The sequence below is a fragment of the Salmo salar genome, chromosome 02, assembly GCF_965601325.2.
Source record: "Salmo salar chromosome 02, fSalSal1, whole genome shotgun sequence".
NCBI classification, from domain to species: Eukaryota; Metazoa; Chordata; class Actinopteri; order Salmoniformes; family Salmonidae; genus Salmo; species Salmo salar.
The window spans coordinates 10,987,501-11,001,400 of record NC_138292.1 but is presented as its reverse complement, the minus strand read 5'-3'; the positions used below and the strand labels follow the sequence as shown (position 1 = coordinate 11,001,400).

At 46.6% G+C, this 13,900-nt stretch overlaps 1 protein-coding gene across 6 annotated transcripts in view; it reads right to left on the bottom strand.

Moving 5' to 3' along the window:
* Positions 1–723: 723 nt before the first annotated feature.
* LOC106595161 (histone deacetylase 9-B) overlaps positions 724–13,900 on the bottom strand; it is a 99,059-nt gene continuing 85,882 nt past the window's right edge. For all 6 annotated transcript variants that reach the window (XM_082959661.1, XM_045697257.2, XM_045697258.2 and 3 more), the window contains 4 exons: positions 12,126–12,251; positions 9,790–9,976; positions 9,256–9,473; positions 724–3,326 (listed from right to left, as the gene is read on the bottom strand). In XM_082959661.1, the coding sequence (XP_082815787.1) occupies positions 2,952–3,326; positions 9,256–9,473; positions 9,790–9,976; positions 12,126–12,251 (906 nt within the window). In that variant the 3' untranslated portion in view covers positions 724–2,951. The remainder of the gene's footprint in view (positions 3,327–9,255; positions 9,474–9,789; positions 9,977–12,125; positions 12,252–13,900) is intronic.

The following is a 13,900-nucleotide window of genomic DNA, read 5'->3' as shown; positions in this document are numbered from 1 at the left end:
TATAAGGTAACATTACACCTTCGTGAATATTCCGGAACAGGTATCTGGAAGCTTTGAGGGAAGAAGGCTGAAACTGAAAGAAGAAGAAATGGTTGCTCAATATTTGCTACATTTGCAGCAGTTACTTGGGCTACAAAAATGTCACTGGAGACAAATAACAACCATCCCAAACAGGCTACCTTAAATTGCAGAAAGCTGCTCAAGTGTCTGGTTCAAGGGTCTGAGCCGTGATCTTTCCTATTGTCATCATTGCGTGTAGTGTGAAATATATCAAGTCTTACCAGTCCAAGAAAGAACTAAGCCTGGGTGTGAAATTGCTTAAGCTCAGTTTAAGTCTCAGTGCAAGTCATACATATCACGCTCTCCTAGCCTAGCCTCACCTTGTCTTGACTGCTGTAATGCTGCCGCTAGGAGCCTCTCCGCTCACATTAAAGAGCTGCTTAGAAAGCCCCTTAAGCTCTCCTTTAAAGGGTTACACAGATCCCAGAGAAATGAGGAGCTGGCCTGTGTTTAGTGGGTTATGTGACTGAGTGTGGGAAAGTGGGCTAATGGTTTAGTTTAGGGGGAGACATCTGAGATGTACAATAACATGAACACAGTCTTGTGTTGGGTCTTGAATGTGAAAAATGAAAATCTATGTCCCAAAATAAGGCTATGGGAAGTTGGAAGTATAGACTTAAGCTGTATGACATGTTAGAAACATCATCTACAAAGACCAGAAAGTTGCACAGTAGGGGAATGAACTTTATTTTATAAAAGAAAGGTTTGTAGCACAAGGCAGAAAAAAAAGAGAACAAACGCAAACAGCTATGAACAGAATCCAGGGACCCCCCACGGGTAGAGAAGGGGCCCCGTTACAGCCCAATCAAAGAAGCAAGGGAACAAGACTGACATTGTTCCGATTGAAAGTGATTTTTACACTAGAAACATTAGAATGGGTTGAGCTAAATGTACAGTATGAGTCAGACAGGCAGACAGACAGACTGACAGACATAGTTTATGTCTTTCACAGGAACCCAAACACAGAACCCCATACTAACATTTTATACATTGACAAGACAAACGAAACAGGAAAAAAAAGTTACAGCTTTGCAATACATTGATTGACCACTTTAAGTCGACATGTTGCATGGGGCAATTTCAAGAGGAAGTCAGGGTTGGGGGTTGAGGAGAAGGAGAGAGGTCCCATCTTGTTTTTTATTTTATTGAAGTAACATCAAACCTGCGTGTGGAGGTAAGCATGTCACTGGGGAGTATGAAGGAAGCGATTCCCTTTAAAAAAGGGTCTCCCTTAACCATATCCCCAGTCGCTTTGTAATTCGCCTTGACAGTAAATCAATTCTCAAGCCTGGCCCCTTGGACTCCTACAACCCTGGGTCCTCCTCTCCCCTAACATTCCTGCACACATGAATCATTCCGACTCCTGGCTTCTAGAAGGCATTTCCTGCCCGCCCTCTACTCTCTCCTCTCCTTCTCCTTCTCCCTCTTTCTCTCTCTCTCTCTCTCTCTCTCTCTCTCTCTCTCTCTCTCTCTCCCTCTACTTTTCTCTCTCTCTGTCTCTCTTTCTCTCCTTCTCCCTCTTTCTCTCTCTCTCTCTTTCTCTCCTTCTCTCTCTCTCTCTCTCTCTCTCCCTCTCTCGTTATTTCTCTTCTTCTATTTCTCGCTCTCTCACTTTCTCCCTCTCCTTCTCTCTCTCTCAATCTCTCTCTCTCTCGCTCCCTCTTTCTCTCCCTCTCTTTCTCTCTCCTTCTCTCTGTTAGTGATTCCTCTGCTGAAAGTTGTGCAGGAACCTGGCTGAGCTTGATTTGGACCCTGAAGGGAGGAGGAGGAGGAGGAAGAGGAGGATGATGAGGATTAGGATGATATGGCATCTCAACACAGGACCGTGGCAAACCAGGATGATTTTGTTGTTTTGTTCTTGCTATATTCCCTATATAGCACAGAACTTTTAACCTGAGGCCTATGGGATGCCCATTTGAGAAGCAGACCTGGTCCTATGGTCTGATGGAGCAGACTGCCTGCACCATCCATCCATCCATCCATCCATTTATCCATCCATTTATCCATCCATTTATCCATCCATTTATCCATCCATCCATCCATCCATCCATCCATCCATCCATTCATCCACTGATTTAGCATTTGCTCCTCCACTCTGCAGTACTGTACATCAATAAACAGTCTCATTCCCAGTGTAAGCTGGCTGTAGTCAGTGCTAAGGGTGGGTTGTGTTGTGTTAAGGTTGAACAATACATTCTCTCTCATACAGACATGAGCATGCTTCCTTATTTTCATGTCATTTTCAGAGACCACTGAACACAGAACATCACAGCTTTTTGGAGAATGACGGAGAATATGACGTTTTACTTTTTCTTTTTGAATAAAACAACAACAGTCAGCAAGTCAAAGTTGAAGTGAATTGATGACATAAATGTTACACTATGGGAACATAAAATGGCATTCATAAACTGTACAACGGTAAAACTTTCCCTCCCTTCTAGAATATTCTCTTACGCTAAATCTACTGTATACATACATATTACATTATGTCAATTGAGCAGAACCTGAAAACAATCAAAGCAGTTCCTTAGAAGTAAAAAAAGAAGGAGCATTCTTCTAGTAAATCTTCTCTTCATGTTATATACAGCACGGTGAAACATACTTTACATTACAGATCACTTCACAAAGTTCACAAACAGAGAGTCAGTCTGGTGGGGGTTTGGGGTGCGGCTGCACTTCACTGAGACAGCGTCACATCTCAGGGCAGGGAGAGGATTGCCTGGGGAGTCCTAGTTGGCTCTGTGTGTGTGTTGGCTGCAGTGTGTGTGTGTGTGTGTGTGTGTGTGTGTGTGTGTGTGTGTGTGTGTGTGTGTGTGTGTGTGTGTGTGTGTGTGTACGTATGCGTCTCTGAATGTCGCAGTGTGTGATCTCCTTCATCTTCTGCACCCCTCTCAGATCATAGCTCTTATCACCAGCTGACCTTTAACCTGGTGGAGTGAGGCACTCTGCTCCGCCGCTAGGTTCTGATTGGACAGGGACTCGTCCTCGCTGTCGATTGGCTCCTCTTTGACCTTTATGACCCCCAGGCGGTGGTGGGCCTCTACGATGGAGGACAGCTCCCCGAGAGAGCTGTTGCTGCCACTGCTGCTGCTGGAACGAAGGGTGTGTTTCTGGATCACGCCACCAGGGGGCATCCTGTCCTCCTGCATGTCCATCCTCTCATCCTCCATCCTCCGGGTGTTGTCCTCCTCTTCCTCTGACTCCTGCAGGTGTGGGTTGACCAGGGAGCTGGGCTGACGGAGTTGCTCAATGGACTTGGACAGCAGCTGCAGAGAGGTACAGCATCAGACGTAATTTAGTTATAATGCTCAACAGACTCATTATTATGAGATTATTATTTATTATAATCTCATTAATATGAGATTCATTATTATTTCACAATTCATCTTTACGTTGTATTATGAGTTTGACCTAGCCAGTAGAGAGGAGGGTGTTCTGTGCAAAGCAGCACAAGTCAAATTCATCCAACATAACACTACATTTCCGCATAAATAAGGCTACACCGAGAATGCAGTCACTGGTGCTGGCTCCTTAAGAGCATGTCTCAGACAGTACTATGAGGTGCTGCTACGGGTTTCATGTCTCAACATCTAGTCAAGCTTTATTTGTTAGACAACAGAAAGTGGAGCAATCACTTAAACACCTTAACCCTTGACAGCTGGTAAGATAGCACAAACACTTTGGCTTAAGAACGTAGGCCTGGTATAAATATCTCTCCGGCAGAGAATTAGCCTCTTTATCTTGGTATTAGTCAACGCTTTTTATACCTCCCTCTAAAATCTTCTCTAAGCTCTTGTAAATGTCCATTAGTGATTAGTGGCCCCTATTCTTGCAGGTAAAACCTTACAAAATACCAAGCTTGCAAAACAATCCTGCGCCATTGTGCTACTGTTATTCCTACCATTACTGGTGCTGCTACTGCTACCAATACTACTACTACTGCTGCTGCTGCTACTGTTACCACTACCGCTAATGCTAACGCTACTGCTGCTGTTACCACTACCGCTAATGCTAACGCTATTGCAGCTACCGTTACCACTACCGCTAATGTTAACGCTACTGCTACTGCTGCTTCTGTTACTGTTACCACTACAACTAACGCTTCTGTTACTACTGCTGTTGCTACTGCTACCACTACCACTACTGCTACTACTGCTACTGTTACCACTACCGCTACTACTGCTACTGTTACCACTACCGCTACTACCACTACCACTGCAGCTACTACTGCTACTGTTACCACTACCGCTACTACTGCTACTGTTACCACTACCGCTACTACTGCTACTGTTACCACTACCACTAGTACTGCTACTGTTACCACTACCGCTAACGCTACTGCTACTATTGTTGCTGCTACTACTACCACTACCGCTACTGCTGCTACTGTTACTGTTACCGCTACCGCTACTACTGCTACTGTTACCACTACCGCTACTACTGCTACTACGCTACTGTTACTACTGCTGCTGCTACCACTACCGCTACTACTGTTACCACTACCACTACTACTGCTACTGTTACAACTACCACTACCATTACCGCTACTACTGCTACCACTACCACTACTACCGCTACTATTGCTGCTGCTACTGTTACCACTACCACTACCGCTACTGTTACCACTACCACTACCACTACCGCTACTACTCCTACTGCTACTACTACCACTACTACCACTACTATTGCTGCTGCTACTGTTACAACTACCACTACCATTACCGCTACTACTGCTACCACTACCACCACTACTACCGCTACTATTGCTGCTGCTACTGTTACCACTACCACTACCGCTACTTTTGCTGCTGCTACTGTTGCCACTACCACTACCGCTACAACTGCTGCTGCTACTGCTACAGCTACTGTTACCACTACCGCTACTGTTACCACTACCACTACCACTACCGCTACTGTTACCTCTACCACTACCACTACCACTACCGCTACTGTTACCACTACCACTACCACTACCGCTACTGTTACCACTACCACTACCACTACCGCTACTACTGCTACTGCTACCACTACTTCCACTACTATTGCTGCTGCTACTGTTACCACTACCACTACCGCTACTTTTGCTGCTGCTACAGTTACCACTACCACTACCGCTACTATTGCTACTGTTACTGTTACCGCTACCGCTACTACTGCTACTGTTACCACTACCGCTACTACTGCTACTACGCTACTGTTACTACTGCTGCTGCTACCACTACCGCTACTACTGTTACCACTACCACTACTACTGCTACTGTTACAACTACCACTACCATTACCGCTACTACTGCTACCACTACCACTACTACCGCTACTATTGCTGCTGCTACTGTTACCACTACCACTACCGCTACTGTTACCACTACCACTACCACTACCGCTACTACTCCTACTGCTACTACTACCACTACTACCACTACTATTGCTGCTGCTACTGTTACAACTACCACTACCATTACCGCTACTACTGCTACCACTACCACCACTACTACCGCTACTATTGCTGCTGCTACTGTTACCACTACCACTACCGCTACTTTTGCTGCTGCTACTGTTGCCACTACCACTACCGCTACAACTGCTGCTGCTACTGCTACAGCTACTGTTACCACTACTGTTACCACTACCACTACCACTACCGCTACTGTTACCTCTACCACTACCACTACCACTACCGCTACTGTTACCACTACCACTACCACTACCGCTACTGTTACCACTACCACTACCACTACCGCTGCTACTGCTACTGCTACCACTACTTCCACTACTATTGCTGCTGCTACTGTTACCACTACCACTACCGCTACTTTTGCTGCTGCTACAGTTACCTCTACCACTACCGCTACTATTGCTGCTGCTACTGTTACCACTACCACTACCACTACTATTGCTGCTGCTACTGTTACCACTACCACTACCGCTACAACTGCTGCTGCTACTGCTACCACTACTACTATTGCTGCTGTTACCACTACCACTACCGCTACTATTGCTGCTGCTACTGTTACCACTACCACTACCGCTACTGCTACTGTTACCACTACCACTACCGCTACAACTGCTGCTGCTACTGCTACCACTACTACTACTGCTACTGCTACCACTACCACTACTACTATTGCTGCTGCTACCACTACCACTACCGCTACTGTTACCACTACCACTACCACTACCGCTACTACTGCTACTGCTACCACTACTTCCACTACTATTGCTGCTGCTACTGTTACCACTACCGCTGCTGCTACTGTTACCACTTCCGCTACCGCTGCTGCTACTGTTACCACTACCGCTACTGCTACTGTTACCACTACCGCTACTACTGCTACTGCTACCACTACCGCTACTACTGCTACTGCTACCACTACCACTACTACCACTACTATTGCTGCTGCTACTGTTACCACTACCACTACTATTGCTGCTGCTACTGTTACCAAAACCACTACCGCTACTGTTGCTGCTTCTACTGTTACCACTTCCGCTACCGCTGCTGCTACTGTTACCACTTCCGCTACCGCTGCTGCTACTGTTACCACTACCGCTACTGCTACTGTTACCATTACCGCTACTACTGCTACTGCTACCACTACCGCTACTACTACTACTGTTACCACTACCACTACCGCTACAACTGCTGCTGCTACTGCTACCACTACTACTATTGCTGCTGTTACCACTACCACTACCGCTACTATTGCTGCTGCTACTGTTACCACTACCACTACCGCTACTTTTGCTGCTGCTACAGTTACCACTACCACTACCGCTACTATTGTTGCTGCTACTGTTACCACTACCACTACCACTACTATTGCTGCTGCTACTGTTACCACTACCACTACCGCTACAACTGCTGCTGCTACTGCTACCACTACTACTATTGCTGCTGCTACCACTACCACTACCACTACTATTGCTGCTGCTACTGTTACCACTACCACTACCGCTACTTTTGCTGCTGCTACAGTTACCACTACCACTACCGCTACTATTGTTGCTGCTACTGTTACCACTACCACTACCACTACTATTGCTGCTGCTACTGTTACCACTACCACTACCGCTACAACTGCTGCTGCTACTGCTACCACTACTACTATTGCTGCTGCTACCACTACCACTACCACTACTATTGCTGCTGCTACTGTTACCACTACCACTACCGCTACTGCTACTGTTACCACTACCACTACCGCTTCTACTGCTACTGCTACCACTACCACTACTACCACTACTATTGCTGCTGCTACTGTTACCACTTCCGCTACCGCTGCTGCTACTGTTACCACTTCCGCTACCGCTGCTGCTACTGTTACCACTACTGCTACTGCTACTGTTACCACTACCGCTACTACTGCTACTGCTACCACTACCACTACTACTGCTACTGCTACCACTACCACTACTACCACTACTATTGCTGCTGCTACTGTTACCACTACCACTACTATTGCTGCTGCTACTGTTACCAAAACCACTACCGCTACTGTTGCTGCTTCTACTGTTACCACTACCGCTACTGTTGCTACTGCTACTGTTACCACTACCACTACCGCTACTGTTACCACTACCGATACTATTGCTGCTGCTACTGTTACCACTACCACTACCGCTACTTTTGCTGCTGCTACTGTTACCAAAACCACTACCGCTACTGTTGCTACTGCTACTGTTACCACTACCGCTACTATTGCTGCTGCTACTGTTACCACTACCACTACCGCTACAACTGGTGCTGCTACTGCTACATCTACTGTTACCACTACCACTACCGCTACTGCTGCTAATTCAACCACTACCACTACTGCCGCTACTATTGCTGCTGCTACTGTTACCACTACCACTACCGCTACTATTGCTACAGCTACTGTTACCACTACCACTACCGCTACTGCTACCCTTTGCTACTGCTACTACAGTACAACTACTATTGCTACTGCTACTTCTACCCCTGCTGTTGCTACCTCTACTGCTACTACTACTACTGTTACTGCTACTGCTGTAAATTAATTGGGCCAATTGCTAAGATCTTTCTAAATAAACGCAGAACTCATCTCTGATTAGTGGACATTTATAACCTCCTCTTAGTGAGAGAGGTGCTTTAGTCTAAAGGATCTACTGTTATTGACCTGAGTGCTCACATCAGGGGTGATACGGTAGCTAGGGTTATTTGTTGAGATAACCATCCAATACCCCTTCCTCCAGTCAATCAAATGCACCTTCAAGCTCAAGGAATGCATGTGCATAGCTACAAATAACGCAAAACCTATTTTGAGTCACTGCATTCTTTTTGTTGTATATTGATTAAGAGGGACTAGAATCAGAACTAAGGAAGTGTTTTAAACAGCTTATGGCATCATTGGGAAGTTTGACTGGGGAGACTTAAACTGTGTAGTTAGGGGACTTTTGAGGCCCTTCCTTGTTAGTTTTAAGTGAGAGTTGCACATCTTGTTGCTCTCAGATTCCCATGGCTGTTTGAGGGCTTGTGCATTGGGACAGATCAGTGTGAAAGCAACACAATGCTGCCTTTCACTGTGTCTCTCTGGCTGTCTCTCTGTATGTCCGCCACCTCAACCACTCACTTCCCGTGGCTGAATAATTGCACTCTGCCAATGGCGAGGTCACCACAGCCTGCTCACAGAAACACAAATATTGCCACAGAGGAACAAAAGCGTGTATTCTGGGGGCTTTTTTCATTTGAACTTGGCTGAATTGAATTTCACAGGGTTTGCATGCGAATGCCACTGATGCCTTAAGCTATGATAACAGAATTAGTGCTATGGGAAGCATTTCTTCCCCTATTTGAAGTCAGGCTCAACTTGTTTACTTAGCAGAAATAGCACAGGGAGGCTGAGCCGGGTGGAAGGGCTCTGTAAACACAAAGCAGTTACCACAGACAGTTTGATAAGGCTAAATATAGCCTCAGAATTTGGGTGTATAAACCGCTTAAATTAAAATCCCCACTGGGCACACACTTGGTGATTTTAATGTATAGGTTGCATGTATTATTTACAGGCGATATGGGGTCCAGTTACTCTCCGGGGATTTTAGTGTACAGCAAAAGTACAGTAAAGGTCAGTTAGCTGATTGATGTGGATGAGTTTAGTTTTTTACATCATAATGAATGGACAGGGGGACCTGATCCTAGATACACACTCCTACTCTGCTGCTGGTACTGTTTGTTACCTTATTGATGTGGATCTGCTGCTGGTACTGTTTCTGCTTCTCCAGGAAGTGCTGGTGTTGCTGCTGGATGACCAGCTGAGCCAGGGTGCTCTGGGGCAGAGGGGCTGACTGGGTCCGGTTCAGGGGCCGGTGCTTGGGTAGCTTGGGTCTGCTGTTGGAGGAGGGCCTGTCCTTCATGGCCAGAGGGGAGTGGGGTTGGGCGGGCATGGAGCCTTGACCTGGAGGGGCAAGATGGCGGCTCTAAGATTATACATTCTAAATCTACAGTAATTCCAACTCATTTAAATCATGATCTTCATGACCACTTCTTCAACTAATTATAAGCAATGTTTAATAATTCAAATTCTCTCCCATTCAAAGTGGTGTAATTCTATTGCCCAGTAACCTGGTCAGATTGTAGTCTTGGACTGAAAAGTTCCACTGTGATTTTCCATTGAGTATGCTTTTTAGTCCAGGACTAGGCTTAATCAATGTCTGGGAAACGGGCCCTACATCTAGGTTGAAGTCTGTCTCAGTGTAAGGATAAGAACTCACCAGAGGAGGAGAGGATCTTCTGCCGTCTTATCTGTTCCTTCTGAAGGAGGTGTTGGAGCAGGGCCTGATGGCTGGGGGACACCTTGGTCTCCATGGAGGTCACCGTGGGCATGGGCACAGGCCCCAGGAGCTGCCCTGGTAGACCATGTCTGACCTCCCCAGTCTTCTCCTTCAGCCCGATGGCAGCCTGAGAGAACACAGAGACACACAGAGCAGGGGCTTAGAAATACAACTGAGGACTAAAGTTCTCACAATATAATGGTGCTTCTCTACATTCTATTAAGTTTCCATTCCAAAAAAACTGAGAAGAGTTGTCATTTAGTGTAGTTTTTTTTTCTTCAGTTTTTTTTCTGCATTATTGGCCAGAAACACTTGGTATAATGTTGTTTTCGACAATCACCTCTTCAAATGGTTACACTCTTTCTATCCAGCTGATGTACCAGACAGGTCTCAATGTAAGGAATGTGTCAGGGAGCTAAAAGTGATGTATCATGCACTGCTTTGGCCCTTATCTGGACTGGAGCTAGCTGTACTTGACCGGGCAGGGGGCCGCTGGGACGTTTTAAAAAGCTGTGATTAATGAGGTCATATAGAGAGAGATAAGAGGAGACCTGACAACAGACTCTTAACAACAATATTTATCTAAGGGGAATAAAATAATCTGGGGTTAAAGGTCGTTGCCCTGCCGCCATATGTATAATCCTGACAGCCACTGATGCTAAAGTCTTTCAACAGCCAGACAAGGCAGAGAACATCTCTCAAACTACACTTCCCTTTGTTTTTCAGTGAAAACCTGACTTTGTTATCTAAGAGTCTATTGTTGGGAAAAACCTTTTTTGAACCACCTGGCTATGTATTACAAAAGTGGTTCAATTGAAAGCGTTACAGAATGTTGTTCTACAAATTAAAGACTAGTTGATAGCTATCTACGTAACAAATGAGAAATCCTCTCTCTAATGGCCTGTGTTTGTGAGAAGGTTTAAAAGCTAGCCAGCTAGCTAACCAGGATCAGGTCAAGGGTGGCTGGTTGTACTAGCTAGCCAGGATCAGGTCATGGTGAATGGTTGTACTAGCTAGCCAGGATCAGGTCATGGTGAATGGTTGTACTAGCTAGCCAGGATCAGGTCATGGTGGCTGGTTGTACTAGCTAGCCAGCATCAGGTCATGGTGAATGGTTGTACTAGCTAGCCAGGACCAGGTCATGGTGGCTGGTTGTACTGGCTAACCAGGATCAGGTCATGGTTGCTGGTTGTACTGGCTAACCAGGATCAGGTCAAGGGTGGCTGGTTGTACTGGCTAACCAGGATCAGGTCATGGTGAATGGTTGTACTAGCTAACCAGGATCAGGTCATGGTGGCTGGTTGTACTAGCTAACCAGGATCAGGTCATGGTGGCTGGTTGTACTAGCTAACCAGGATCAGGTCATGGTGGCTGGTTGTACTAGCTAACCAGGATCAGGTCATGGTGGCTGGTTGTACTAGCTAACCAGGATCAGGTTATGGTGGCTGGTTGTACTAGCTAACCAGGAACAGGTCATGGTGGCTGGTTGTACTAGCTAAGCAGGATCAGGTCATGGTGGCTGGTTGTACTAGCTAACCAGGATCAGGTCATGGTGGCTGGTTGTACTAGCTAACCAGGATCAGGTCAAGGGTGGCTGGTTGTACTGGCTAACCAGGATCAGGTCATGGTGGCTGGTTGTACTAGCTAGCCAGGACCAGGTCATGGTGGCTGGTTGTACTAGCTAACCAGGATCAGGTCATGGTGGCTGGTTGTACTGGCTAACCAGGACCAGGTCATGGTGGCTGGTTGTACTGGCTAAGCAGGATCAGGTCATGGTGGCTGGTTGTACTAGCTGACCAGGATCAGGTCATGGTTGCTGATTGTACTAGCTAGCCAGGATCAGGTCAAGGGTGGCTGGTTGTACTGGCTAACCAGGATCAGGGCATGGTGGCTGGTTGTACTAGCTAACCAGGATCAGGTCATGGTGGCTGGTTGTACTGGCTAACCAGGACCAGGTCATGGTGGCTGGTTGTACTGGCTAACCAGGACCAGGTCATGGTGGCTGGTTGTACTAGCTAACCAGGATCAGGTCATGGTTGCTGATTGTACTAGCTAGCCAGGATCAGGTTATGGTAGCTGGTTGTACTGGCTAAGCAGGATCAGGTCATGGTGGCTGGTTGTACTAGCTGACCAGGATCAGGTCATGGTTGCTGATTGTACTAGCTAGCCAGGATCAGGTCAAGGGTGGCTGGTTGTACTGGCTAGCCAGGATCAGGGCATGGTGGCTGGTTGTACTTGCTAACCAGGATCAGGTCATGGTGGCTGGTGGTACTCACGCTGATCTGGGAGGAGGTGGCAGAGAGGCCCAGGGTGATGTTGGGTAAGGAGGGAGACGTGTATAAGCTCAGAAGGTTGGACATGGAGCCCTCTGGACGAAATAACCTAGGCTGTGATGGCCAGCGCTGAAATGACAGGAAAGAGAGGGAGGGAGAGATAGAGAGAGAAAGAGAGATAGATAGAGAGAGAGATTTAGAAAATTGGACTATGGAACATTTGAAAGAGCAACAAGAGCACTGTAATAAACTTTAATGCACTAAGACGGATGACGTTCTGGCTCCCTGCAGAAAGAAATGCGCTTTTACTGACGGATGATAAAAATGAGCGCCACTTAAAAGTGTGTCATCAAATAGTAGGATATTGTGAAGACAACATGATCAGGTATCGTTTAGCATCACCCATCCCCCCCATCCACCACAAATCTACCCTTCTCTTCCAAAGATCCCTGTACCCCGTCCCTGGTCCTCCCATCCTCCAGCCCCAGGCCTCACCCTCCTCAGGCTACTCTCTCTCCCAGAGAACATCAGTGTAGCTGGGGCATGCTTCCTGTACCCAGCAGGGCCAGCAGAGCAGCCTAGCAGCATGGGGTTCTGGAAGGGCCGTGTTTATCCTTCCAACCCCCTCTAGTATTCAGTGACCTGAACAGGGATATCCGGCCTGTATTCCACCCCAGGGACCCGTTCCCTCTGAAAAAGGATACCTAATGTAACGGTGCACAAACACGACTTGCTTTTCCAACAGGCATGAGGCCCTCGGTTAGCCCCCGCCAGTTAGCCCCCACTAACAGTCCCGCCACAGTACGTTTCATGAGAGAAAGAGTCTCAGCTTTGGGCTGATACAATAGCAATCCTGTGTGTTTATGTTGTTAGCATGTGGGTGGGTGTCTTTGGCTACCAGCGCCTGGGATATCAATTAAGCTCCACGGTTCCCCCCCCCCTACCCCCCTCCACCCCAATGGCAGGCCTGTTACTCCCCTCTCAATGTCACTGGAGGTCCCTGAAAGAGTAAACATCGCTGGTTAAAGAAAACACAGCTGCTCTGTTAAAGATGGTTCAGAGATGTATCCTATCTGCCACCCGCTAGAATGCAGTGTTTTGTGAGGCTGGGGTCCTAGGAGAGCCCCTGCCCCGGCTAGTTACTGAGTCATGAATCTATTGGGGAAGCCTCAGAAGGAAGGGAACAACTCACAGGGCTTGGGTCAGACAGCTCAGTGACAGATATACTATGACACGCCAACAGAACGCTTAGCTTGGATTCTTTTAGACTGCTTTTGGAATCTTTTTTTGTTGTTGAATATTTGGATTGTCTTTTAGCGTAGAGTAGCTAAATAGCTTGCACGATACGTGTTGAGCAAGGGAAAAATTCAAGGTATGAAAATTGTGAATCGAGATACTGGATGAGACATTTTTAACCACAAAACCACAGGGAAACACACAGGGATCCAAGATGCTTTCTGCTCTGAGAATTTATAGAGATTGAATTGCAACGAAAATATTGCTGCCAATAATGCCTCACCATAAGAGTTCATGCCATGGATATGCAAATGCTTTGCATTTCACCCTTTATGAAAAATCAAATAAGACATAAGAAGAAAAAGGAAAATAAATAGTAAGTAGAAAGAAAAAGGTAAAGCAGGTGTGTATTACGTATGTAGACATTATGGGAGAGCTGTGTCTCTTTACTGTCAGTGTGGGGAGTCATTTCTACTGGACTGTGACAGACTGAACGGTTAGAGACAGACGGCAGGGACAACTGGCTGTTTTCATAGCTGCAC